At 48.8% G+C, this 27,704-nt stretch overlaps 1 protein-coding gene across 28 annotated transcripts in view; it reads left to right on the plus strand.

The window, feature by feature from the left end:
• mctp1a (multiple C2 domains, transmembrane 1a) overlaps positions 1–27,704 on the plus strand; it is a 77,289-nt gene that overhangs the window by 21,855 nt on the left and 27,730 nt on the right. For 25 of the 28 annotated variants that reach the window (XR_008950567.1, XR_008950569.1, XR_008950571.1 and 22 more), the window contains exons 3-16: positions 3,680–3,822; positions 3,940–4,019; positions 4,452–4,560; positions 5,609–5,647; positions 7,697–7,861; positions 7,936–8,066; positions 8,289–8,475; positions 12,721–12,814; positions 16,476–16,578; positions 16,740–16,842; positions 17,430–17,531; positions 17,929–18,003; positions 19,897–20,016; positions 26,423–26,539. Coding sequence is in view for 17 of the 28 variants with exons in the window: in XM_057032910.1 (XP_056888890.1) it covers positions 3,680–3,822; positions 3,940–4,019; positions 4,452–4,560; positions 5,609–5,647; positions 7,697–7,861; positions 7,936–8,066; positions 8,289–8,475; positions 12,721–12,814; positions 16,476–16,578; positions 16,740–16,842; positions 17,430–17,531; positions 17,929–18,003; positions 19,897–20,016; positions 26,423–26,539 (1,568 nt within the window). In the remaining 11 variants the exon portion in view is untranslated. The remainder of the gene's footprint in view (positions 1–3,679; positions 3,823–3,939; positions 4,020–4,451; positions 4,561–5,608; positions 5,648–7,696; positions 7,862–7,935; positions 8,067–8,288; positions 8,476–12,720; positions 12,815–16,475; positions 16,579–16,739; positions 16,843–17,429; positions 17,532–17,928; positions 18,004–19,896; positions 20,017–26,422; positions 26,540–27,704) is intronic. The other 3 variants (XM_057032900.1, XM_057032913.1, XM_057032902.1) reach the window with 2 other exon arrangements.

Consider the following 27,704-nt stretch of genomic DNA (forward strand, 5'->3'; position numbering starts at 1 on the left):
AGAAATCATGTCATGGTCCAGCGGCGGAGGAGGGTGTTCCTGTCTCTGTGCACGTGCTCCTGTCTCTGTGCACGTGCCCAGGGTGCTCTCTTGAGCAGATTACTCTCTGGGAACGTCCACAGTAGCAGCCATCCATAATTCCCTGGATCACAAATGATCCAGCGACGCACACCGTGACACACAACCCGCGTCGACAACCAGAACGGGTGTGAGTCTGCTGTTGGTTCTTACTGCACTTCCTTCGGACCAGCACACATCCATAAACATCCTCCGTGGTCTGATTCTGAAGGAGAATCTGGATATTTTTTATCATGAACTTTCTCTGTATTTAGTTCTTAGTGTTCCGACTTTGGGCTAATGTCTGCTCCAGCTGGTCCACAGGCTCAAAACTAGGACATCTGTCATCCTGTGTCTTCCGAGTGTCTTTAATACTTAAGCTGGTATCTAGTAACCATGTAACTGTCCTCACGCGGCCCTGCGATGAATATAAACCGTATCCGTGGACATAATCAAATGGTGATTTCATACTGAGCTTATATATTATTAAAAGGCCTCAACAACAGGCGGTTCATCATCCATATTCATGATGGTTTAAATCTTAGCACTAAGCCTTTCTCCTCATCGCTCTGAAGCTCTGAAATCCTTTTTTCCATGTTTGTGTTAGGAGAGACGAGGAGTCCGATCTCACTCTAAGGGTTAAGGTTAGCAAATGATGAGGCTAACGACACCCAGGTGTTGAGCTACCCAGGCGGCCGCCACGCCTGCCCCCCACAGCTGCACCTACCCACAGCACGCCAACGCCTTCACGCTCGCTTCTCCAAAATATGAAGAACCACAAGTTATTAATAGAAGATGAAATCAGCCCATCCTCTGTAGAAATGTAATTACCTGCTCGTTTATTACCTGTTAATAATTCAGGAGCGTTTGTCTGGCCTGAGACCCGACTGAGACAGAGAGTTATTGATCATGAAAGTGTAATAAGAGCCTCCTGACTGATGGTGGAGGAGGACCATCTATTGTTCTCCGCACCATCCACTCAGCGTTTGATAGGACAAAGACGGTCCATAAATGAGCAGCTAATATTAATCCCACATTTCTATTATTAACGTGGCTCCTGCGCTCGGTTGACTGTTTTCTCCCCCCGTCCCTGTGTCAGAGCTCGCTGGGGGGGGGGGGGGGGGGGGGAGGAGTGTTCGGCCCATTATTCGAGGGTTTAGAGGTGATGTTGATTCCAGCCCGACGGTCAGCTGAGCAGAGATCAGACAGGCGATGGCCTCGGCGTGCGACTACTGCCCGTGGTGGCGAGCGTGGCCGTCCTGACTTTGGAGAGACACCAGCAGCTGTTTTTGACTGTAAAAAAGGACTGAGGTTAAATGAAAGCGTGATGTGTGTTTCTAAAGCTTGTTGGGGAGCTGGAGGCCAGTTATCCAGAGCAGGTCCATCAGGAGCTTTTAGATCAGCTTAAATGTTTCAGATCCGATATAAATGTTAGACACAGCCTGGAAAACAGAGCCTGGAAAACACGGAACAGTGGTGAAGCTTCCCAGGAGTGGTCCTGCATGGAATGAGACCTCCAAGACCTCTAGGGAGACGCTCTGTGGACCAAAGCTGAAGCTCCTGGAGGGCGTGGCGGCGTTTCAGAGAAGGAGCGTCATCCTGGCGGGAGAATGTGGCGGTTTGGCTGCTTCCTGAAAACTCACCTGTGGTTTAGTCAAGGTCCTGACCTGAAGCTGTGGCCTGACCTCAGAAACCCTCTAATGTGGCTCATTTACAGCAGTTCTGAGAGGCTGAGTGGGCCAGAACTCCTCCTCTCCTCTACTCATGGCCAGTCATTAAAGGCTGAGCAGGTGCTGTTTTCCCTCTCTCGGACCTCTCCGTAAACCCTAGAGATGGATGTGTGTGGACATCCCAGAAGATCAGCAGATTCTGAGATGCTCAGACCAGCCTGTCCGGCACCAACGACCACACCACCAGAATCGGCTGCTCCGTTTTACAATGGCAGAAATTGGCTTTTTCTCTCCTCAGCTGGACTTTAGTGCCAGTTTATCATTGAGTGACACATCGATTTCAGACCCCAACACACACACACACACACACACACACACACACACACACACACACACACTGGTTTCAAGATTCCTTTTTGAACCCGTAAGTTCTAAAGTGCTTCGATTCAGCGCGGCTCCGTTCCTCCTTCGACTCCCCCTCAGCGGTGGGCGATGTTGGAGCTCACTGTCGGTGTGTCTTCGTGCGGTCGGTACCTCGCTGAATCCTTCCCGCGCCCACTCTCACTCTAATTCAGCCGCCACCCACCGACTGCACCATCCGTTTGGTTGCGCCTACGCGATTCTTTGGCAGCGTTTTTTGCCTCTGCAGGATGCGGCGAGCGGCGGCGGCGGCGGTCTGGGCTGCTGCCCGTGACGGGACGCAGATCCAGACAGGAATGATCACGCTGCAGCTCCGGGTCGTGGCTGAGCGCAGCAGGAACAACAGTAACTGGCACCAATCGGATCATTTCGGCATCGCTGGGGTCACCCCAACCCTGACGGGGCTCTGCTCGTTCTGTCCTGCGTATCAGCCTGGACACGGACGCCACGGCGGTCGTTGGTGTTCTGACATCTTCTGTCATGTTCTCCGGACTGGTGCAGCGGTCTCCACCTCCACAGACCCATAAAGCTGTTTTTCATAGTCAATATTCCCCAAACAAACAAACAACAAACAAACAAACAACAAACGTGGTTTAATGCTGATCCTGCACTTGTTTTTCTTTGGTTTGGATGTTAAACTATCGCTCACTCCGAATTTTATTGTTTTCTTTTATCTTTTTATTCGCTATCTGTTCAATCCTGGTTTTTCACTTTTATTATTATTTATGTCTTTTTCTTTCATTGTCAAGTCATTTGACCTTTTCCTGTGGTTTATGGACTTTGTAGGATTGTAAATAACAATAATGTTGACGTTTGAAGGTAGGATGGTCAATATCCTCTTTCCTTACATTAGAATTTAGCTTTATTTCATTTTTATCTTTGATCATCTGTGAGGGAGTTGAATTGAATTGAATCAGATTTATTGCCATTGTTCATGTAATACACAGTATTACACAAGCTAGGAATTTGTCTTGGTGTGACGCTGCGACATTCAACATAAAGAAGACAACACTAGAATAAGATAAATAAAATAAAATAAGATAAGACATATATACAGTATATACATAAATAGTTATGTCCCAGGTTTAGGGGGTCACACACATTAAAGGTCCATTCCATTACTCTCCCTCAGAGCCCACTTTCTCTTTCTAATGCAAATTTTATTCTCAAATATGAAAAATATGTTTTTATTTGATGAGCTGAGGAAGAGTGGAGCACTGGCTCCACCTAGTGGTGGAACGGTGGTGGTGCACGAGTGTTTGAAACATATATGAATCAAAATGTTTGGTTTAATTTTTAATGTTTCTTAAAACCAGAACTGCATGATCCATACAGGGATTTTCCTGAAATAGGTGCTAAAATCCCATTTTCTGTAGGATGGAATGTGTTTCAGATTTCAATAATGTGAAAATATTCATCGTGGAAACATTAAAGTCTAATTTAAATCCAAATGAAACCACATCAATCAGTCTGACTCTTGAAAAGAGACACGGCACCTTTTAACCATCTGTTGCTTTGCTCCTCTCTCGTAGGGACGAGTGATCCGTATGTGAAGTTTAAGGTGGCAGGGAAGGAGGTGTTCAGGAGTAGAACCATCCATAAGAACCTGAACCCAGTGTGGGAGGAGAGGGCGAGCCTGCTGGTGGAAACCCTGAGAGACCCCCTGTATGTCAAGGTATTACCACAACAAACCTGACGTCTCCTAAGTTTCTCTTACTGACTAAATCAACTTAGAGACTAGAGTAGGAATTTCCAACATGGTGCTAACAGCTGCTGCGCTGCGTCCTCGCAGGTTTTCGACTATGACTTTGGCCTTCAGGATGATTTCATGGGCTCAGCATACCTTCATTTGGAGTCACTGGAACATCAAAGGTGTCACAATATAAACCCACACACATACAATTTCAATTTTCCATTTATCATATCAGCATTTGAATGTGAATTGCCTTTGGAGGATGGATGACTAAAGAGTTCTAAATATATTTTCCTATTTTCTTGTGTGATGTCGCCCTCTAGCGGCAGCTGCGAACAGCCCTGATGAGTTATGTTGGCTGACCTCTTTATTCCCTTTCTATGGGTCGGAGGCCTTACTTTAGATAGAGAAATGATTAGTTTACTTGTATAATCTGGGTACAAAATACAAACCACTATCTATGAGCTCTCACCACACAGTGCTGATCAGGCAAATCGCTCTCGCATCAATCTGCTCCACATTCGAGTGACGCATCAAGTTACCGTTGACTAATTCTGCTTTAAGTCCTGTCAAACACAGAATAGAAATATAATTTCTGTGCTTCTCTGTAGAACCCTGGATGTGACGCTGGACCTGAAGGACCCTCAGTATCCTGAAAACGACTTGGGCACGTTGGAATTGGCCGTGACGCTGACGCCGAAGGAAAATATGAGCGACGCCGTAAGAAATTCATGCCAAATCATCCTGAACACACACTCGTATCTTAGCTGGGAGCAACGTTCCTCTCCACACCAAATGTGCATCCCCACAGATGTGCCGGGATAAATCATGTGATAAATGTGACCAGAACAGAAATGAATGTCTGATCCGATCAGTCAAACACAAACGTCCCACTATGAATCAAACATGTCTGAACATCATGTCAATAATCTCCCTTTCTAATTTTATTCATCAAAGTTCAGCGGCAGTGTTATTCCCAGTCAGGAAAGTGATCCTCAGAAGCTGGATCACGCTGGGTTCCGCTGGAATGCGTTGGCTCCAGTCCGCCTCGGTTACTGGAAACTCTTCAACTCAGCAAATACATAAATATGCATAAACACAAGTGTAATTAATATGTTCAATGGAAAAGTAACATGTTCAAAGAGCAGCAGATTCTCTTCCCTAATTATGTTGGCTCAGACCTCTACAGGCAAGCGCCGTGTTCCACAGTTGCATTTATTTCCACTCAATTATTTGTTTGGCTAATTGGACCCCTGCACGCTTGATCCGGAACAAGGCAAAGTCAGGAGGGAAATATTTTATTCCTTTTGATCTGATGTCTCAATTCTGCTGCTTATTTAGCACTGCAGTTCAGAGAGTCCACACTTGACAGAACAAATAAACTCTATTTGGGTTGAGCATCGTTTTGAATTTCTCCAACTGTGAAGAAAACCCGAGTCCAAGGTTGCGAGTCTGGATCCGCTCTCTGTCGCCCCCTACTGGCCAAAGGGCTCATCCAGAACACGCAAGCGTAGCTTGGAATTCAGTGTTTCTAAAAGCTTCATCGCTGGTGGAACCGAATGTTTCAGATGTGTGTCTGCAGCCAGAATGCATGCGAGCATCCAACGCTTGGCCCTGCATGAAGCCTCTTCTCCCCCCTCTGGAAATCGCCCCCCCCCCCAGGCTAACATGCAAACACCCCGCGTTCACGCCTCTTAACCTCTCATGCTGCAGCTCTAACTGGGAGACAGTGGGGGGGCGCTTTGTAACCGCTCTGTCTCATTTACAGACCATGCTTTTGAGAAGGAACTGGAAACGATCTAGTAAGGTAAACTGAACCAGCATGCACCCCCGACCCCCCTACCCCCTCCAAACATCAAAAGAAGAGAGAACGTTTGCCTGAACTCTGAGTCCGCTGCCGACCGAAGCTCACCTGCAGCCTTGGGTCGTGTCCCGGACACAGACGGATCCGCCCCCATCACCCCCCCCCCCCTCATTTCCCTCCTCGCATGCCGACATTGGAACCTTTTTCCTCTTTTGCTCCAGCTCTCACTGTGGCTCTTAGTGTCCGCACCATTCGGGTTTAGAGCCTAAAGCAACGGACGAGGCCGTGATCCGGTCACGTGCTGCTGGTCACGGGACAACGTTCCGCCCGTTGCCGTTGAAACTGAGCGTCCGAGTCGACGCTTCCTCCTCGGATCAGTCGTGAGTTGCAGCTGACGCGTGGGAGAGAAGTCGAGCATTTGCTTTGATTTGGGGAGTTTAGAGAGGAAAAGGAAAATGTGACGACACCAACACGCTTTGACCCGATCTGAGCCTGAAACGTCTTCAGTTTCCTTTGTCACCGTCACCTCTGGCACCTCTGGCACCTCTGGCACCTCTGGCACCTCTGGCACCTCTGGCACCTCTGGCTCACGTCCTGCTTCTTCCTGCATGTTCTGCTTCTTCTGCACGTTCTGCTTCTTCCTGCACGTCCTGGTTCTTCCTGCACGTTCTGCTTCTTCCTGCACGTCCTGGTTCTTCCTGCACGTTCTGCTTCTTCCTGCACGTTATGCCTCTTGCTCTCGCTTTGTTTGCCGACCCGTCTCTTGGGTTCTGCTTCGAGTCTCCTAAACTGCATCGGGAGGTTCTGAATCTTCCTTTAAGTTTCGGTGAAAAGTTTGATTCTGCGTTTTCGGCCCGCTTGATCCGCTATCGGCAGACGTCCCGCTGAATCGCGCTCCCCCGAACCGAGTCTTTGAAGCCTCCAAACTGGGCCACCCCGCCTGTGGCTGGGGAATAAGCTGAAACGTGAACTAACTGTGCTACCCCACCCAAAAAGGCCCCCGTGTTTGACAACATACAGTGCACGGTTATTTTTACACGGGCACTTAACGACTCCGCGAGCGTGGAACTCGCAGCAGAGGATGAAGCCTGTTTACAGAGAAGATTTAGATAATAATTACGAGTCAGATTCATTTCATATTCTCTCCTCCTCGCTGCAAAATGGCCGTTCTGGCATCCGCTAGTTTGTTTCCTCTTCCGTCAAAGGGCTGATAAAACCCAACGCACATTAATTCTCGAAGAGTCGGCCTCCCTTTCTGGCCTTTCTACAGTTGCCAGAACACAAATTCATTTTTTGTAGCCAGAAATGTGCTGCAACAGAACAGGAGGCAATTAGATTTGTGCTTGAATAAGATAGAAGAGCCGCTTCTCCCCATTAGCATAGCGTATGTTAGCAGCGGAGAGGCGTGAGCTACATGTGAGGCTGGCTGGATTGCAGAGTCTTTTGAATTGTTTAATGTCTGAAGAATGGAAATTAAGAGGCTCAGGCTTCAGATCAAAGGGCCCCACTTGCAAGGCAGGGTTTGCTCAGAGTTTAATGAAATTCACCCCCAAAACAAAAGCTATGCTAATAAATTCTCCCTAATGAGGAAGGAGGGGAGGAAAAGGCAGGAAGATGGAGAAAGAGGGCTGCATTTGTTTGACAAATAAATACTGGGCTCTTTGTTTTAGAGGCGATGCTGACACGATTCAAAGGAGGTTAAACAGGCCTGTAAGTGCCGAGAAAATAGTCCGGGAAAAACAAAAATAGTAATAAGAAGCGTCGCTCCGAGCTGCTACTGAACATGGTCTCAACGGTCAGTTAGGACCACATGAGGAATTCATCAAAGTAGAATCAGATATTCCGGTTTGGATCCAACGGTCCAGACTGGTGAGCAGAGAGGAGACGTCGGTTCTGTTGCTTTATTCTCATCTACGTGCCCCCCCCACCCCCCCACCCCCGCCTGCTTCCTCCTGTGTCCTCTTCATCTGCTCGTGGCTGCTCTCCCTTTCCCAAGGCGTTCCCAGGCCGATCCCAGTCTAACATGTGCTTCCCTGCCTGTGCTCGCTGCAGTACCAGAGCATGCGCCTGTCAGACGTGCACGGGAAAGCGCAGCTGTGGCGAGGCATAGTCAGCATCAGTCTGATCGAGGGGCGCCGCCTCCAGCCCATGGACGCCAACGGCCTCAGCGACCCCTACGCCAAATTCAGGATGGGGCACCAGAAGTACAAGAGCAAGGTAGTGACGCCTCTGGAAGGGCTTCCCGCCCGTCCGGCTACGCGTTGACCTGTATGTTAAATCATTTCCCTCAGACAATCGCCAAAACCTTAAACCCCCAGTGGAGGGAGCAGTTCGACTTCCACCTGTATGATGAGCAGGGCGGCGTCGTGGACATCACCGTCTGGGACAAAGACGCTGGCAAGAAGGACGATTTCATGGGGAGGTACAGCCTCGTTCTGCCACACGGATCAGGTGGCGCCACAGAGCCTCTGATGAGAGGGAGCCGGGTCGGACTCCCAGGCCATTAAATAATGATGCTAGGTGTTAATGATTCAGACATGTGATGCTAGAGGAACCTGCTGCATGACCTCCACATCAGATCTGTGAGATTCCTCATAGTGTGTGTGTGTGTGTGTGTGTGTGTGTGTGTGTGTGCACGCTGCAGGTGCACCGTCGACCTGTCCCTCCTCAGTAAAGAACAAACCCACAAACTGGAGCTGCCACTGGAAGGAGGCGAAGGCATGCTGGTGCTGCTGGTGACGCTCACCGCCTCCGCCGCCGTCTCCATCTCGGACCTGTCGGTCAACATGCTGGACGACCCCCACGAGAGACACCAGATCGTGCAGAGATACGTGAGTGATACGAGCCGTTCAGGGTCATCGTTTGGATCATCTAAGACGTTATTGATCTGAATATTAGAGCCGGCGAGTCTGAGGGACAGCCTGAAGGCCCCATCTGCTCGGGAGGGCCTCCTTTGTCTTTGTCCTAGCTAGTTAATACGCTGCACCGTCCCCGAGACACTCAGCTTTACATGGACCTCCTCCACTCAGAGGCCTCTTCTCATAGAATTAGAGCTTTCGCTCGTGTCCTTTTATTGAAAATGTTTACTCGAGTTTCCCTCATAAATCTTTTAACACTTAAGGCGTTCTCAGAATTAGCAGGATGTGCTGTGATTTCAGTGATACGCTACAGCTAGCATGCGTTGGGGTCTGACAGCAGCCGCATGGCGTCTCTCGGCTGCTTTATTGGCTAGCCTGGCGCCCTCGGACGTTCCGCTTTCCACTGCAGCTACCAGCCAAGCTCAGAGGGGGGAGCTCTAGGACTGAGACACGCGCACTCGCTGTGCTGTTTTATGCACAAAACGAGGATGCTTTGTGCGTGTGTGTGTGGGTGTGTGTGTGGGTGTAATAGAAGGTGAGAGGTAAAAGATGAGGGCTGCACCAGGAAAGGGAGGCATGTAAAATGAAAAGAAAAGGCCATTTCACCTCTTTCACAACTCTCTCAGACTCCGGTTTCTCTCCGGCTGAAGCTGAGATGTTTTCCTTCCTTCGCCTACCTAGTTTTTTTTGTGCTTCTTTCTCCACCACACACGCTCCCCATCGCCGTCCCGCTCTCCCCATCGCCGCCCCGCTCCCCATCGCCGCCCCGCTCCCCATCGTCGCCCCGCTCTCTCCCCATCGCCCCCCGCTCCCCATCGTCGCCCCGCTCCCCATCGTCGCCCCGCTCTCCCCATCGCCGTCCCGCTCCCCATCGTCGCCCCGCTCTCCCCATCGCCCTGCTCCCCATCGTCGCCCCGCTCCCCATCGTCGCCCTGCTCTCCCCATCGTCGCCCCGCTCCCCATCATCGCCCCGCTCCCCATCGTCGCCCCGCTCCCCATCGTCGCCCTGCTCTCCCCATCGTCGCCCCGCTCTCCCCCCATCGCCCGCTCCCCATCGTCGCCCCTCTCCCCGACTGTCCATCTGTCAGTTGGTGATTTTAATAATAATAATAATAATAAAGATGTAGCTCATCAAAGAATGGTGCTAGAGCCAAATACCCCCACTAATACCCAGCAAACAACGGCTCTGCCCACTGCGTGGGGGCATTTGTGTCATGGCGTACATTATTGTGAGCGTGCACGTTCCTTACTGAAAATCACCCCCCCCCAGTAACTTCCTGTCAGCTTTCTAACGGGGCGATGCGTTGGCCGCGCAGTAGCAGCGACACGCCATCATCGTCGCAGCATTTAAGAGCAGAAACCTACGAAATGATGAGATTTAAGCAAAGAAGACAACTTAAGTCCTTCTCCTGCTCTGCCCCCCCCGCCCCCCCCCCCCCCACCCGTCAGATGAGATCACGGTGGGCCAACGTGTTGCAACACGCAGCTAAACTCATCCCGCTGCTGACAGGGCGGCCGTACACTCGGCAGAGATGACGGTGGAGCTCCACGCCACATGGCGCCGTCCACGGTGGCGACTGAATCAGGCGCGGTGCCGCTCAGCGCGACCTTTACTTCATCCCTGATCACTGTTCCGCCGGAGCTGAGAGGAACATAAGGAGAGAGGAGAGATTTATGCATCATGACGCCAGAGCAGCGCGCACGCTAATGGCTCCTAATGGGCCTGAGGTGGCCACGAGATGGGGGCACGAGAGGAGGAGGACGTGGTGACCTCTGCCGAAGTGGTGGCACGTCGCCACCCCCCCTTCAGTACCCCCCCCCCCACTGTGGTGCACTGCTGTGAGGGGGAAGGAAAGGACACAACCTGTACAGGAAGTGAGGTAAAGTGCAGTGTGTGTGTGTGTGTGTGGGGGGGGGGTGAAGGAGAGCACAAAGCTGATGAATGGAGACAGAGGTGACGGAGAGGATGGTCAGGACTGGGACTCGGAGGAAGTTGTGTGTCATGTGATCGGACTTTGTGCACGTGTCAAATGTTCGCCGGCGCTGATCAAAGGTGACGCGATGCAAAGACGACAGCGAGGCTCCAGATCATGTGACAGACGGGAGGAAGATGTCAGAGGGACAGGACGTCAGTCACGGGGGGGGGTCCACTCGTTTCGCCTCCTCCTTATTTCACCTGCATGCTGAATATGAAATGTGGGGGGGGGGCTTTTTGTTGTCCTTCATGTCCCTGTCTGTCTGTCTGTCTGTCCACATCATCTTTTGCTGTTTGGGGGGGGGGGGTGTTTGTGGAGGATGGGTGCTCGTCTCTCCTCCCATCCTGGACTGAGGCTGAACCCCCACATGTCCCCTCAGGGGGGCCTGATGGTGGAGGACATGTGGGGGCTGCGTCCGTCCACTTCTTCTCTTTAACATCCGTTTCTAGTGAAAACGAGAGTCTCATTCCACTTCCTGTTTAAACACGCTTGTTTCTCATTCCACTTCCTGTTTAAACACACTTGTTTCCCATTCCACTTCCTGTTTAAACACACTTGTTTCTCATTCTACTTCCTGTTTAAACACACTTGTTTCTCATTCTACTTCCTGTTAAAACACACTTGTTTCTCATTCCACTTCCTGTTTAAACACAACTTGGTTTCTCATTCCACTTCCTGTTTAAACACGCTTGTTTCTCATTCCACTTCCTGTTTAAACACGCTTGTTTCTCATTCCACTTCCTGTTTAAACACACTTGTTTCTCATTCCACTTCCTGTTTAAACACGCTTGTTTCTCATTCCACTTCCTGTTTAAACACGCTTGTTTCTCCTGGCGTCTCGCTCCTCTCAGCTGCTCGCCACCGACCACATGCAGCTGTATCTTCTGAGGAATCGTCCCTCAAAGTCGCTTCTCTCCTCCTCTTCCCTCTCTTCCCTCTCTTCCCCCTCTTCCCTCTCTCCCCCTCTCCTCTCCCCCCTCTTCCCTCTCTCCCTCTCTTCCCTCTCTTCCCTCTCTTCCTCCTCTTCCCCCTCTTCCCTCTCTTACCTCTCTTCCCCCTCTTCCCTCTCTTCCCCCTCTTCCCTCTCTTCCCCCTCTTCCTCCTTCCCGTCTCTCTTCCCTCTCTTCCCTCTCTTCCTCTCTTCCCTCTCTCCCCCTCTTCCCTCTTCCCTCTCTTCTTGCTCCTTTCCTCTCCTTTCCCCTCTTCCCCTCCTCTCCTCCTCTTCTCCCTCTTCCTCCTCCCCTTCCCCCTCCCCCTCTTCCTTCTCTTCCCTCTCTCCCCCTCTTCCCTCTTCCCTCTCTTCTGTGCGCCTTTCCTCTCCTTTTCCCTCTTTCCGCGCTCTTCCCTCTCATCTCCTTTAGAGAGCTTTTGGACAATGATATCGCTGGAAACAGGCAGAGTCTGACAGAGTTGGTAATAATGAATTAAGTCTGTAGCCTGGCCCTGACTCTGAAATTTAAATTATAATTACTCCTGTGGGGAGGGAAAGGGTTATTGCCAGGGAGGCGCAGAGCGGGAGAAATAGATTGAAGTGCATTTGCACTTTGCTTTTAAGACGCGCTGCTACGCTCCCCATTTTCCCCACTGTAGGTTCCTGTGTACAGGTTTGTCCAGGTTTTCACACACTCGGCATCGTTTCTGAAATCGTTCCATCTTCAGCTCCTTCCTGACACCTCTCGACTCCTCAGTAAATGTTTCTCTGCTCTCTATCATATCTGTCTCACTGTCTGATGTATTTAATCGCTAAAAAGCTTCTTTTATCAGCCAAATACAAGACGGCGCGCGTGTGTGTGTTTATACACACACACACATATAAAATGAACGAACGGAAGCTCGGCCATGTTGATGAAAACAGGTTTGGGAAACTCCAGAGAGTGACGGTTGGTGGATGAAGGCAACAGGAATTTATTTACTCTGCAAGGCGTGCTGCAAACGTGTGCACGTGTGCACGGCTGGTTGCTTTAACCAAAGTCAGGGAGCTTGGCTGGTATCTGAAAAGTGCAGCGTAAGGGGACATTTGGAGCAGGCGAGCGCAGCCATTAAGTGAAATGAAATTTGGCCATTTGTCCTCCGTTAGGCTGGGCTACAAATGCCAGGCGTGCGCGCCCCTTCTCAGACGGGGACTGTTAAAGGACATATTTTACCCTTTCCTCTTTTAATGAAATGTCAGGCTATTGACCCGACTTTCTCTTTTCTGCTAATTCACACCCTTTTGACCCCCCCCCATCCTGTGACATTCCAGAGCTTGTGGAGGTCCTTCCAAAATCTGAAAGACGTGGGTGTCGTGCAGGTGAAGGTCATCAGGGCTGAAGGGCTGATGGCAGCCGACGTCACCGGTAAGACCGAGCAACGGGGGCGCCACCTCCAAATCAATGCTTCCATTTTATTTAACCGCCTAAGACTGGGAAGGAGTCCCAGCTTCACCTTCCGGAACGCTTCTGGACTTCTGGAAACCACAAAAACCTCTGCAGGAGCGAGACCCTGGGAGAGCTGACCTCACCTTCCCGGTGGCCTCCAACTATTTCTCCGACGAGCAGAAAAGATGCATGTTGCCCGTTTGAATCATGGAGAAGAAGCACTTATGTGAAGCAACAAATCTCTCCCCCCTCCTGCTCCCTCCCTGCTCGCTCTCCGAATCCTCCAGTCTCCATTAATTCTTACTTTTAATTAGGTCTACAGTGGACAGGCCTAGTTCTTCACTCCGTATTATCTGTAGACAGAGAGGGAGGCAGCGCGGGCGTGCGAGGCTCCAGTTTTACTCCTTTTGAAAGAGCCACAGTCCCATTAGCCAATACAAAGTGGAGTTGGTAGATTTGGGTTAGAGCGGCGAGTGCTGGGAGGAGCGGGAGTGTGGGGCTGCTGGTTCTCGGGCTCCTGCGTCTACGTGACCTCGTTGTGGAGCTCATGGTGCAGACAGAGCTACGTGAAAGTGTTCAGACTGAAACAGGCCTAAATATTGCAGAATGCAACATCTAGTGGAGGTCTTCTTGCCTGTTAATCGTTCTCCACTGGTCACGGCTGCAGAACCGAAGGTTGCAGCACTTTTGATGATGTTTACATCCACTTTTTCTCGCCAAACCCATTTAAATCGAACGAAATGCGGCGGTTTCCTCGCCGGCCGGTGAGACAGATAAATACAGGAGGTGAACACACGCAGGTAAGAGAAAAGCGTGTGTGTGAGAGTGTGCAGATGCGTGTGTGTCGGTGGCAGAAACAATAGCCCTGTGAGAGGCCCATAAGAGCCCTCACCTCCCCAACAGCCTATTGGAACAGCCCTGATGGAGAGAGGGTCAGGAACAAGGTGAGAGACACAGACAGACAGACAGACAAACACACAGAGAGGGGAGGTGGGAGGGAGAGATGGAACGAGTTCACCGTCTCTCCCCCATTCATGCTGCCTGTTCCCTCCCCCTCCCCCTCCCCCTCCCCCTCCCCCTCCCCCTCCCCCTCCCCCTCCTCCTCCTCCCCCTCCTCCTCCTCTCTGGCCAGCTCTCTCTCTAATTGAAGTGTTTTTGTGGAGTAGCTCCTCTCCAGCCGAGTAGGATAACTGAAAATAGTCCCTAAAACCAACAATCCCTTTTGTCTGGCGGCTCTTGTCCCTGTGAGTGGAGGCTGTACTGTAAGAGCATTTCAATAATACACATAGGGACGTGCGCACACACACACACACACACACACACACACACACACACACACACACTGCAGCAGCAGCGGTCTGGAAAACATGGTGTTCCGCCTCATATCAAAGAAAACCTGTCAGGTAAGTGTAGATTTTCACCTGACTGGGGGGAATATTGTGGGCGGAGCCAGGTCAGAGGTGACGAAAGCAGAAGATGGACGCATCAAAACCACATTTTACAGTCTGAATCCTAATTAAATGTGCTTGGGTGTAAAGGTACGTGCGCTTCCTCTCCGAGCTGGAGCTGCTTCCTGCCGGGCAATTACAGGGGCGCCTCCTCGCATCCGTCCTCCGCTCTTATCTTAGGGCGTCCTGAAATGAGTTGGAGCTCCTCGCCGCAGAGATGGGGGGGAGGAGCATAGTTGGACGTTACCTGGATGAGCTCTGACTGGCGCTCAAGTCCAAAGCGTGTAATTGGTTAAGACAGCCGCCTCGAGCGCCGGCGGCCAATAAGGTGAAAGTTCATCGCCATTGACAACAGGCTCACCGTGGCGACGCCGCCTGCCATATCATTAAAAACAGAACATTGCCGAGAAAATGAGGGAGGCAAGAGGTTCTGCCGAGTAATTTCCATCAATTAATTGGGATGATTGCAATTCATTTTAATCAGGCGTGATTGGCGAGCGCGACATTTGAAACGTCTTCGCGGCGAAAGCTCCGGTTTGGCGGGTCCAAGTGAGCGTGTAAGGATCGAGAACATGTGATGCCGACGGAGACGGAGAAGCTCCAGGTCCTTGTCTCTTTTCACCGGCCTTGTTTTCTATCGCCGCCGTCAATATCCGTCCCATCAATGCGGCGCCCAAACACGTATGAAAGGCGACACCTACGGCTCAGCATCGATCACGCTGACATTTACTCTGCACGCCCACTAAATGTCCTGCCCTTGTCACAACATTTGAAGAAAATTCCAGCAATCAATGAGGCACACACACACACACACACACACACACACACACACACACACACACACACACTCCTCATTCAGGCACCACCACTGTGACGCTTTGAACTCAATTCAAACTTTATTGAGAGCGATTACGCAACGGCGCTTCCCGCCTCCCTCTCGCTCTGCTCGATATTTTCTGCCAGGATTTGTGTGGGATTTTTCCTTCCTTCTTTTTTAGCTCCCTGACCCGACGCTTTTATGTGATAAGCTTGAACAAACAGCACAGCGGCTCCCAACAGCTGAGACGGGAAGAAGAAAAGAGTGATCAAAGGCAGAATTAAGAGTTTTGTTGTTTTTAGCCCATTTTAGGGCGATTGAAGGGAGGTGGGCTCGCAGGCATGTGGAGCTGCTCAGACTCCGTCTGTGCACACAGACGCTCAAACTGGGAGACAAACGGTGAATGTGGGACATTACTGGTTGGGATTATGCTGGTCCAGGGAGTCTGTCTCAGGAGGACACATGAAGACGCTTGGACAATTAAATACATGTAGAATTTCACAGTGAAGGAAACTGTGTGAAAATCCAGCTTTATAGCAAATGTAGTCTATCAATATATAGTCTATCAAATATACAGTCTATTAAATATAGTCTATCAAATATAGTCTATCAAATATAGTCTATCAAATATACAGTCTATCAAATACAGTCTATCAGATATAGTCTATTAAATATAGTCTATCAATATACAGTCTATCAAATATACAGTCTATTAAATATACAGTCTTTTAATATATAGTCTATCAAATATACAGTCTATTAATATACAGTCTTTTAATATATAGTCTATCAATATATAGTCTATCAAATATACAGTCTATTAAATATACAGTCTTTTAATATATAGTCTATCAAATATACAGTCTATTAAATATACAGTCTTTTAATATATAGTCTATCAAATATACAGTCTATCAAATATAGTCTATCAATATATAGTCTATCAAATATACAGTCTATCAATATATAGTCTATCAAATATACAGTCTATTAAATATACAGTCTATCATATATAGTCTATCATATACAGTCTATCATATATAGTCTATCATATATAGTATATCTATCAGACATAACGTGCTGCTAAAGGCTTTTTCAAATCACTCATTTCATTTATTTATGTTCCTTTTGTAAAGATGAACTTTGTGTCACTGGTGGTTGTGAATGTTCTCAAACGATTTTCATGAATTCATTTTTATTTCATTCCATAATTTAGCCTCTTATTTTGCTCCCTGTATATTTTTTGATGACCCCCGCAGGTTTTCTCTCTGTCCAGGTTTCACATTTTCTGTCTTGTTTCTTTTTTTTTGTCCTTTTTTGAAGCTAACACATTCAATAAAGTGCTGCGTTGTGTTGTTGTTGTTGTTATTTACAGGTAAGAGCGACCCCTTCTGCGTGGTGGAGCTGAGCAACGACCGCCTGCAGACACACACAGTCTACAAGAACCTCAACCCAGAGTGGAACAAGGTTTTTACTTTGTGAGTGACTTTTAATACCCTGACGCGTGTGCGTGTGTGTGTGTGTGTGTGTGTGTGTGTGTGTGTGTGTGTGTGTGTGTGTGTGTGTGTGTGTGTGTGTGTTCAGTCGATAAATAATGTAGATTTGTTGTAGCTTGCCTCATGTTTGTGGTGTGTTTTAGTAACGTTAAGGACATCCACTCCGTGCTGGAGGTCAGCGTTTACGACGAGGACCGAGACAGAAGTGCCGACTTCTTGGGGAAGGTGGCGATTCCTCTATTAAATGTGAGTCAAAGATATATTTCCATGCATGTGTTTCTTTTTTTTTTTCCTTCTCCACTGGGGATATTAGCGATAGAGGAACATAGAGGAGCGGGACGGGTGAAAACATGCATCGGAAGATATAAAAAGCAAAGGTTATTTCTGTAGCTGCGCAGAGGAGACTTGTTATTTCACAGAGAGAAAGAGAGGAAGGAGGAAGGAGGGAAAACGGCGAAGAGAACAGACGAGAAGAGAGGAAGAGAAGAGAGGAAGAGAACGGACGAGAGCCGATATGAAAATGACACTGATTGAAGGACGGAACGGCTGCATTAACAGGAAGCAGAGGCAGAAACGTGTCCGTTGTATTGGAGGATGTATAGAAAGTGTGTGTGAGTGTGTGTAAGCTGCGCCGTACAGTGTGATTCCCCAGGATAGTTCCTCTCTGTCTGACAGGGCCGCGCTGCACTGGGTAATGAACAGGTACTTGTCAGAGTTGCCACAGTTGTTTTGGGCTCCTTGTCAGCGGCAGCAGCTGGGGTTCAAAGGTGGCCCCGGGAGCCGATTCAGCCGGGTATTGCCAGACAGACGCCTGTCATGTCCCTCTCCCACAGATCCAAAATGGAGAACGCAAAGCCTACGCCTTGAAAAGCAAGGAGCTGACAGGGCCAACAAAAGGGGTCATCTTTCTCGAAATAGACGTGATTTTTAATGCTGTAAGTCTTTTTTCCTTTTTGATTCTCATCACTGATATTCTCCCCCCCCCCGTGCCGCTTTATGCTGTGTCTACCTCCCTCGCTAGTCCTCTCCCCCCGCCCACCCCGCCCCGCCCCGCTGTTGTCCCCCCGCCCCCCTTCATGCTCATCCCTCGGCCTCGTTTGGGCTTTAATTATCGAAGACTCCCTCTCAGCAGCCTTTGTTCGCCATCAGCGTGTGCGTCCTGCGTCCGCCATCTTACGGCGTCCTCCCCTGCTGCCTGTGGCCTCTCACATGGGGCATCGCTGCACAGTGTAGCCTCCTGAGACATTCTGAATATGCTTCTGCAGTAGCTTCACCTTGTCTTGCTGTCTGTTTCTTGTCTGACTGTCACGCTGTGCTCCCTCCATCTCCCAGGTGAAGGCTGGTCTCAGGACGCTGATCCCCATGGAGCAGAAGTACATGGAGGAGGAGCCCAGAGTGTCCAAACAGGTACATCATCATTTAAAAAATAATAGACTACTATCTTTTCTTCACTGCCTTACTGTCAGAAGTCAAACCAACAAGCCTGGAAAAAACCCCAAACCACCCTGTAAAGCACAACAACTGTCTGCACAAGATCCGAGCGGATGATTGAAAGGAAAAACAGCATTCTGTTTTTCCTCCCTTTCCTCTCCTCTTTTCTCAGCTCTCTCCTCTCACATCGACTCTGAGCGGTGAATAGAAATGTCAAGCTGTCAGCTCTGGGGTGCATAAGTAGATTGGCCATCCTTATAGTTGGCCCTCTCTGCCACCGCCGCTTTGCACTTCATTGTCACGCTGCTCAGTGTGGCGGCGCCACAAAGGGCTGAATAGTCGGGGCTGGCCCACATCACACATGTCATATGAGTGACCGTTCGGGCTCGGCAGTCAATGCCACGCCATGCGCAGCCCTGCCCGATGCAGCACAGCGCGCTCGCACAGCGGCTTCACTGGTTTGTCAGCCCCCCATCTATGACCCTTCCACGCCGCCCTCGCCTCCTCGCTCGCTCCCTGTCTCAGCCCACTCTGAGCTTTTCTCCCCAGTGCAGAATCCTTTTTCATCTCCGTTTCACCTCTGACTCACAAAGATGACCCGTGTCAGCGTCTCGCAATGATGATGTCACCAGCTGCTGTGGAGGGATTGCCCCGCGAGGGCTCTTTTGTGCGGCAGCGGCCCCCCTGCTGTTGCTGCTTGGGCGTGCAGACACAGAAAAGAGGCGGCTGAAGCTGCCAAACAAAAGCGGCTCATTACAATTGGGGCATTTGACTAAAGATGACTTCACCGCTCGTTCTGAGCGGCTTCGTTAAAGATGTGTGTGCTGAGGAACGTGAGTGGGGGTCATTTACAGTCCTCAGGGTCCGAGCGTCCCCGGCGGGGCCCAACAATCAACCAGTCCCGCATTATTGTAGCACTACAGACTACGTGGATTCACACACACACACACACACACACACACACACACACACACACACACACACACACGCACACACACACACTCAGTAAAATAATATCCTAGATTTTAAACTGTGATCTGCAGAGCGAGCCTGTCCTTTGGGAACACTTTCCCCTGGAGTCGGCCTGATTGGGTGGTTGGCGCTCGGCTGCTGTTAGTCTATTCCCGGAATGGGTGGAAACCCAAGGGGAGGACGGCAGTTATCCTGCTCTCACGTATATCTGGCCAAATGCTCGGAGCACCCCGAGGGGAGGAGATTCGGAGGAAGGAGCTAAAAATTCTTGTCATTGCGCTTAACTTTATCACTGCCAGAGTACCGGTGGCGAGCTGGTGCGTCACGTTTACAAAATAATAGTTTGTCCAAGAACCTGATGGTTATTGGTAAATAGGCAACAGATTAAGAAGAACACACTCACGTCGTCACGGTGTCTTCAGAGGTGCAACGGTGAAAACCAGAATGAGGTCAAAAAGGTTCAACTCTGAAGTGGTAGAAGTTGGTGCTCTAGTTAACTTCCCAAAGTAACTGCAGAGGGAAACTCTTGGACATCCTTGACGACAGTTTGTCATCTTCACTGAGGCGCTAATTATATGGATTTCCTTTTCCCAGTAAATGAACTTGAATGTAAAGGAAATGGAGAAGGAGGAACTTTTTGACAGGATCTCCAGTCGCTTTAATTGCTGTGCTTATGTTTGTAGACATTCCACTCAGCTACTTTCACACAAAAGCTCATTAGTTGTCCACATTAAGGCTTTTAATTAAGGCCGCTTCGCTGCTGAATGTTCACACGCTGCTGGAGTCATCGCGTATCTCATCATATCTCCTTTCTTGCTCCTTCCCAGTTTTGAGCTTCAATGTGAACTTGTGTTTTGAATGTCAACTAACTGTTTTTCTGGTTGTCTTTTATTTTAGCTGCTGCTGCGTAACTTCTACAGAGTCCGACGCTGCATCCTGTTCCTCATCAACACAGGCTACTACATCAACAGCTGCTTTGAATGGGAATCTCCGCAGAGGAGCATCTGCGCTTTTGTGGTACGAGACCTGTCAAAAACAAACGAGCACGTCAGCCAGCAAGGTGCTAAACAGGTAGAATAAAGGCTGATGGTGCTGCGCACGTGCACGTGCAGGGCCTGACCTGCTGGGTTGGGCTCCCCTCCCCCAATTCCACAGTGTGCAGAGTGCTTGTTGGTGTCTGAAGTACAGTTGAGCACACTTCCCTCCAGAGTGTCTTCCCCTGCACCCCCCCCCCCCAAATATCTCCATACAGTATTCCTGATGAATTTAGTCACATGTACAAAAGCACCCCCTGTAGATTTATTTCCCTTAAAACAAGAATGGACAAGAATTGTTTTGTATTTTCCTGTTTTTTGTGATCACAGTTAGCAAGGCTGCCAGCATCCTGTGGACTCCTGTCTGACTTTACTCTGATACTAGCAACTTCTAGGTCTATTGAAGAATCCTAATTCCTTCACTCCCCCCCCCCCCCCCCCGTTCATCTGTGTCATGTATTAAAATGTAATTGGACAGCGAGGCTGTCAGTAAAGGACCCTCACCTGCAGGGATGTGAGTGGCTGCATGAAGGGCCCCACCTGAGAGGGTGTTTAATCCTGCCTGCTCTCGTGTCCTTAAGGAGCAACAGGACAAGTGAACGTGGCCCCTTTGCTGTGATGGGATGGGATGGAGGTGTGTGTGGGGGGGGGGGGTAATGTCTCCACGTGGACGGTCCACGCAGCAGCACGTGGCGGTCCGTCTCTGCGTGTGTGTTACTACAGCAGGAGACAGGAGAGATACAGTCGTGATCAGTTAACCTTCTGTTTAGGAGCCTCGCCATGTTGTTTTTGTGTGTGTGTGCGTGTGCACGTGTTTGAGTTTTTTGATCATCTAAGGCTGAAGGGTACATGAACCTTCGCCTCTTATCTTTTTATCTGAAAGTGTCCGGAAACATAACCGAGGTACTCGCAGAAACGAGGTCGCTCCAGAATTGCCAATCTACATTTTGAAGGATGAAACCTTGGACGGGCTACTTTTGTGTCAACATCTGCACATGCCCACGTACCCTGCAGTCCTTCAGCCTCTTTTAAACACAGCCTCTTTTTTTATCCCCAAGAAACAGCATTGACGATTCACCTTCTCTTTATGCTCGTCAAATTAAAAGTACAGTATTCAGATAATGATAAAGGATAGATCTAGGCCAAGGACGTGCTATAGTTTATAGAGAGTATGAAATTTAGGTGTCATTGTGGTTACCTCACGGCCCCACTCCCTCGCCGGATCGTTTGGAAGTCTGTTATCGTAGGAGTGTGCACTTAGCTAAAAGCATCAGACTGTTTAGGGCCATTTCTCTGTACAGGTACTTCCTCCCTCTCCCTCCCTCCCTCCATTTCCTTATCCCTCTTTCATTTCTGCCTCACTTTGAGAGGCTTCTTAATCACTTCGTTCATCTCTGTAAGTGGGTTTTTATGGGTGGCCATCTGCCCAAGGTGGTGCGTTCATGAAGGTGCGCCGCTGTCTGCGATTACGCGCATGTGTGTCTGCTCACATGCGCACGTGTGTTCCTGTCGGCTTGTCCTTCTTGACAGACGTTACACTTAATTCTGTAGCACAGCTGTAACTGGAGATGCAGAAAGCTGAACGAACGTGCTCACATCTTTGCTGATTTAGTCCACCCGAACTTTGGGGAACTTTGGCGTGTTTACCAAACCTTCACAGAGATGAAACATTACCCAGCTCCCTCCCCTAACCCTAACTAACCCTAACCCTAACCCTAACTAACCCTAACCTCAACCTTAAAACCATGGCTTACCTCTGAAACAGTCCTTTAAAGTTGTGGGGACCAGTCAAAATGTCCTCAGTTTGTTACTAAAATGAGTATTTTGGTACTTGGTGAGTGGCAAATACAATGTACACGATGCATAAGCACATCAACGTTCAGTTGTCATTCACAATATTCATTTAGGAAGTGACCAAACTGTCTGTCTTCATGGTCCCCTACATCCCTTCTGCCCAGTTCTGCAGTGCCAGCTGCATGTACACATCATTAGTGCCAGCTGCGACGAGTGTGTGTGTGTGTGTGTGTGTGTGTGTTTACGTGAGAGAAAGAGATATTGCATCGGCTCACACGCAGCCTTTCTCGCTCGCACACACCCACACTGCTGTCACACACACCCATGGCAGCGGCGAGTCGGTCGCCAGGGCAGCGTCGCCTGAGGCGCTGGCACAGCTCCTGTCCCGCATGATGGGTGGCGTCTGTATGAGTGTGTGGGGCTCGTTTCCCTCGTCTCGGGGTTAAACGCCTGCTTCCTTTCCCCTCACCTGCACTTTGTGCGTGTGTGTCTTCACCTTCAGCTCTACCTTCTTTCTGTCCGTCCATTCCTGCTTTCCTTTATCTCTCTCTCTCTCTGCGTTCCCTCCCAGAGAGTCGAGGCCGCGCTGGGGCCGAGCGGTGTCAGATTCGCTCCTCCTGCTGCTGCCAGCTCTCCCCACGGCCCTTGCAAGACAAGGCTGTTATTGCCCCGGGGACCGCAGGCCTCAGCAGCTCTTCCTCCAAACAAATTTGCGGTAACTTTATCTGCAATTGGGCCCTGAATTGGAAGCAAATAGAGGCAGCTTTGTGCAGCCGAGGGAAGGGCGAGGGCAGCGAGCTGGGGGTTGTTGGGAAGGGTGGGGAAATGATACCGCGCTCTTTTATGTCAGGCAAAGTAGGACTCTTATCAGGAAGAGGGCCCAGACAAGGGAGCTACTTCTAGAGGAAACTGGAGCACCTATCACCTGCTTTGCATTTAGATAAAAATTCACCCTGCTGGAAAAAAAAAAGAGAGCAAAGAGTAGAGAAGCAACATTTGAGAGTGTGCAGGTATTTGTGTGTTTGCACATGCTCGGCTGGTAGTTTGATGCTCCTGCTCGTGCACGTGACGCAGAGACTCCACAGCAGCGAGCTGTAGCCGCCACTCCGGGTCTCGAAATTGCTCCTTTGACTCCTCTTCAAAGAATCTGTCAAAGTTTTCAGAGTTTTGAAGTGGCGGGTTCGTCTTTGCCCACAGCAAGGGACAGCTTTGAAAGCCTGGCGCTCACGTTTTACAGCGCCCTGACTTGTAAAGCGAGTGATAGTTGGAATATTGTGACGGAGGGAGAATACCAAGTTAGAGTTTAATCACCAGAGATCGACACACGTCAAAAAAAAAGAGAGAAAATCCTCGAAGCATTTTACCCGAGGAACCAACGCCCATAGTTACACAGATTCACAATTATGAGCCCATTAAACACTCAACACTTGACATGATTTCCCTATATTATTGCAGCGGGAGTAGACTGGATCTACTGGATCCTCTTTGAGGTCGCTTCTTTTAAAAAAATAAATAAAATTAGAGCAACAGCTTTAATTGTGCGCAGCGTTGTGTTCCGCAGGACGACAGCAGGGGGCAGTCTAGCACCACAGATCGATGCTCAGATTCGGTCACCAACAGGACAGAGTCACCCCCCCCCCCCACCCCCCTCTCAAACTTAACAGGACTTTCTAGTTGCTATCTGGCAACACTTAATGCCAGCATGGAAATTGATGTAAGTGAGATAAAGGGGAACTCTGAAATCCAAACTTCAGTTTCACTCCACTGAGACAGAGCAGGAGGAAAGTTAGCCTGGTGTGCGGCTAATGTAAGCCAAAGTACTGAATATTACCCTCCCACGGTGCCGTGGCTCTGAGCCGTTGTTTTTGAAGCAAATAATGCAAAAAGATACAATTCTCAACGTGCCACACAGAGTGCTTGAATAAATCATTCTGACTTGTCTTTTTTTTCCTCCTCGGTTAAAACTTTTTAATATATAATTTAATGTTTCTGATATTGAGGAACGTTCAGAGCATTTTAGCTGTAATTAAAATCAACTCCTCGTCAAAATAGTCCCCAACATGTGTGAACTGATACCGACCTTAGGAATTTTACTTGTTTTCCTTTTTACCTGTGTTGTGATGTCGGAGCTTCCCGGGAAAAGGACGATTTAACAGATTCCACCGGGAAGAACGCTCTTATTTTATGACGCGTCGGTTCCTTTGTTCCTCGAGATTTCACTGAACTTTTCAGAAAAAACCCTGATGCTCAGTTCTTTTGCTTTCATACAAAATGCATTTTGGAGGAAAACTGCCCAGAAAAAGGGGGAGTTATTTTCTCATTTCAAAAATACAATTATATTCAATGTTTATTAAATGTTCGATTAAATGTTAATTCAATGTCAAATGTTCAAAATAATAGAAACTTTTTTTCTGGGATTTTTCACTGAAAAAGTAAATATAAAAAAGCTTCGATTGTCAGACTAATTTTATTTTGTAACATTGAATTTCAGTCATATTGAGGCGACATGAATAATCTATATAACCTGTCTGTATCCTACCCCCCCCCCCATGAACGTATCTAAATTTGCCATTTTTGGATTCCTTCCTCTTCTTCCATCCGGCGTGTTTTCACGGACGTGTTTTTTCCTCTGCGTCTCCCACCGCCACCGACCCCGCTGTGGCGTAGCGAGCGGATGGGGGGGTGAATGGGGTGGGGGGGGGCAATCGCTCAGTCCTGGTGGAGCGGTCCGGCCACTGTAGGGCCCCTACGGAAGCGGGATGAAGGAATCAGGAATGAATAAAGACAGAAACTCACATGTTGCTGTTAGCATCCGTGAGCACATGCATCCTGTGGCCCGCGGCTCGCACGGCTTCAGGGGCTTTGATGAAGATCTTTGTCAGTTTGCTAAGTTATTTATAGCTTTTTATCAAAACAGGATCAAACCACGAGCGCTTTGGCTTCGCAGAATTTAAGCCTCTGCACCTCCGTGGCTCCGTGTTAGAGATTATTCCCAAAGATTTCCAGATTGGGATGATGTAGGAATGATGCTTTTTAAGATGCTTACAGATTAGGGATTAATATGGAATGTGGTGTGTTTGGGACTCTCTGTTGAATCACCCCAACAGCCTTTCATGTGCAATGAGCAGAAAGGCTTGTTTTGCTACTTAGTATCCACATATAAATGATTAAATATTGTTTTTCTGTTTCTGCCACACGGGGAGAATTTTGCTGCTTTTTTAATGTGAGAAAGGGAAGATTGGGAATCTTTGGGGGGACTTTTTGTTGCTCTGAGACCACTCAGGTTTATCTGAAAACTACATTTGGCTGTGACTATTATGCAGATGGATGCACTGGTCATTTCTAATCTTTCTTTTATCCCGTCTTCCTTCTCCGTGGTGCCTGGGAATTTTACATGAAGTCGGAGTTTCCTGCAGAAGTTTGTCGGAGCTGTGCAAAACTTTGAAAAGTGCGAAAGTTGAGAAAATGTGATTGTTAAGTTCTGTTCCTCGTTGAGGGAGATTCATTTGCATATTTGAGCGCGTGGAAAGAAAAAGGGAACGCTCGATCGGCCCCTCGCGTCCGATCTGAGGGGCTGTTGATCCTCATATTGACATTAAACTTAAAGAGTAAACAACCAAACGCTCCGTATTCAGTCCCGCCTCACTCTCCAGTTCTCCTTTCACACCTCTTTGCAGCCCTTGTCAAACTCCACAGCAGCATTTAATCTCAAATTTTCTTTCAGAGAATGCCTCATTTGAATATATTTTGCTTAATCGCGTTCCTTTTTTCTTCTTTTTCGCGTGAAAATTGACTATTTTCACTTAGTTGTTTCTGACACATTCTTCTACAACTTCTTCTCAGGCTCTTGACAGTCGGCACAATGACTCCACGTAACGACGCTCCGAGCGTTCGCCTGTTTTACGTTCCCACAGATCCCCTCAGCGGACCGCCGATAATCTGCTGTCACAGCCTAAAGAGCTGAGCCGAGCCCAGGATCCGGCGTCTCAGCAAAGGTTAATTTTCAGACGGTGCTTTCCTTGTTTGGTGATGAGAGGGGAGGTGTAGAGGTTACACTTTAGGCAGATGGGTGCAGAGATGGGCCATAAGAGGCTTTTGGGGTAGGAGAGAGGGGTATTGGGGCTTAGAGTGACAAGGTTAGGATCTCAGGGTGTGTGAGGTCACACGCTTGTATGCGAGGGCTGAGTGAGGAAGGGCGAGCTCTGACGTGCCGCGGCTGAAGATGATACCTAACTGAGGGATGATTGGCAAGGAGGAAAGGGGCTCTGACGGCTCGTACCCGTCCTCCCGCTCGTCCTCGTCCTCCCGCTCGTCCCTGCCTTCAGTGGAAGGCCCAGAAAGGCTCCAGGGTCAGGGTTCTGAACCGGGCTCCCTGGTACCAGGCCTGTATCTTTGTTTAAAGTGACTCTTATTTTCCTGTTCCATGAGAGTTCTGACCCTGCATATGAATGTGCGTGAGCGCGTGGGCCGGCGCCACATATGGGCGACGTACGTTCTCAGGCGTCTGGGTCAATGGGGGGTCTCGAATGCCGCGCTTCCTCCCCCCGTTTCTGCTTTCTGCCCGACCGTTTAACGTTTCTTCTCTGTGGTTTCAGCTTTTCGTGATCGTCGTTTGGAATTTTGAACTCTACATGATTCCCCTGGCTCTGCTGCTGCCTTTGGCGTGGAACTACATCCTCATCGTATCGGGGAAGGACACCAGGCAAGATGTGGTGAGTAACCCCATAGCGTCCGTAGCCTCCTCGCCGTGGAGAATAAAATATACGGCAAAATTTCTGGAGACTTTAAACCACGTGAGTCAAATGTAGGAGTCAAATTTACATCAGTGTTGCTACTTTAATTCAAACAACATGTGTTTGCAGTAAAAAACAACACAACCTGAACGCAAATGATGAACAGATGAACGAGAAACAGGAAGCAGATAAGCACAATTCAAACTCTCGCTTCATCGAAACACCTGATTAAGTTAAAGTCTTCAACAATGTGCAAATTGTAATTGAAAAAAAAGAGTTCAATAATCTAAAAAAAACACATTTCCTGTGAGGAGACACATTTTCAGCTCTCAGTCTCGCATTTCTTACTTTGCCTTGTAAAATCCTCTTTGAGGCAAAGAAAGGAGAGAAATAACAAGCTGTCACCTTGAGCTACGTTACGCCACTTACCTGGTACTATATTTATTTAATTCATTTATTTTTTATCTCTATACCAATTAAATGATGTCAAAGCAATGTCATGGAGAAACGGACATGTTTTAATCATGGCCAGACACACTCGCAGAGCGGAGGACACGAGCGAGGGAGCCGGGCTGTGGACTCGGAGTTAACAATGAAGTGATTAATTTTAATAAGTGCCTTTTTCCAAGACCGACTCGGAAATAACAAGTGAACACACCACGGATTCTCTTTGCAGCTTCTCAGCTCCTATATCTGTAGATTTGTCTCTGCGTGAGGAGTCTGCGGGTGAAATTAGACTGGATTTGGAAGAGCTTCCGCTGCGATAATGAAACAGATTTCCCCGCATAAAATAGACCCATGCCAGTTAAACAAAAGTGTATGTGCATATATTCAATTTTAAGTAGACCAACAAAAACAACAGCCTGCAGAGGATACTCGGGCTGACCTGTAGATGGCGACATTGCTTGACAAAAAATCCTCAGACTGAGTCTGGGATGGATATTTGGTCCCCACACCTGCTGCTTAAATATATTTAGACCTCCATTTTTTTTTACCCAGCGACTTTTTAAGTAAAATTAGACAATTGTTTTCTATTTCTTAATGTGCCACTCATGTTATGTGTAAGGAAGTACAGTGTGCTGCTACTTAGAGCAGAACTGCCTTTCTCCACTCCCTGAATGAGACCATTGTGTCTCAAGTGCCT

Source organism: Takifugu flavidus, chromosome 5 (assembly GCF_003711565.1).
Source record: "Takifugu flavidus isolate HTHZ2018 chromosome 5, ASM371156v2, whole genome shotgun sequence".
NCBI lineage: Eukaryota > Metazoa > Chordata > Actinopteri > Tetraodontiformes > Tetraodontidae > Takifugu > Takifugu flavidus.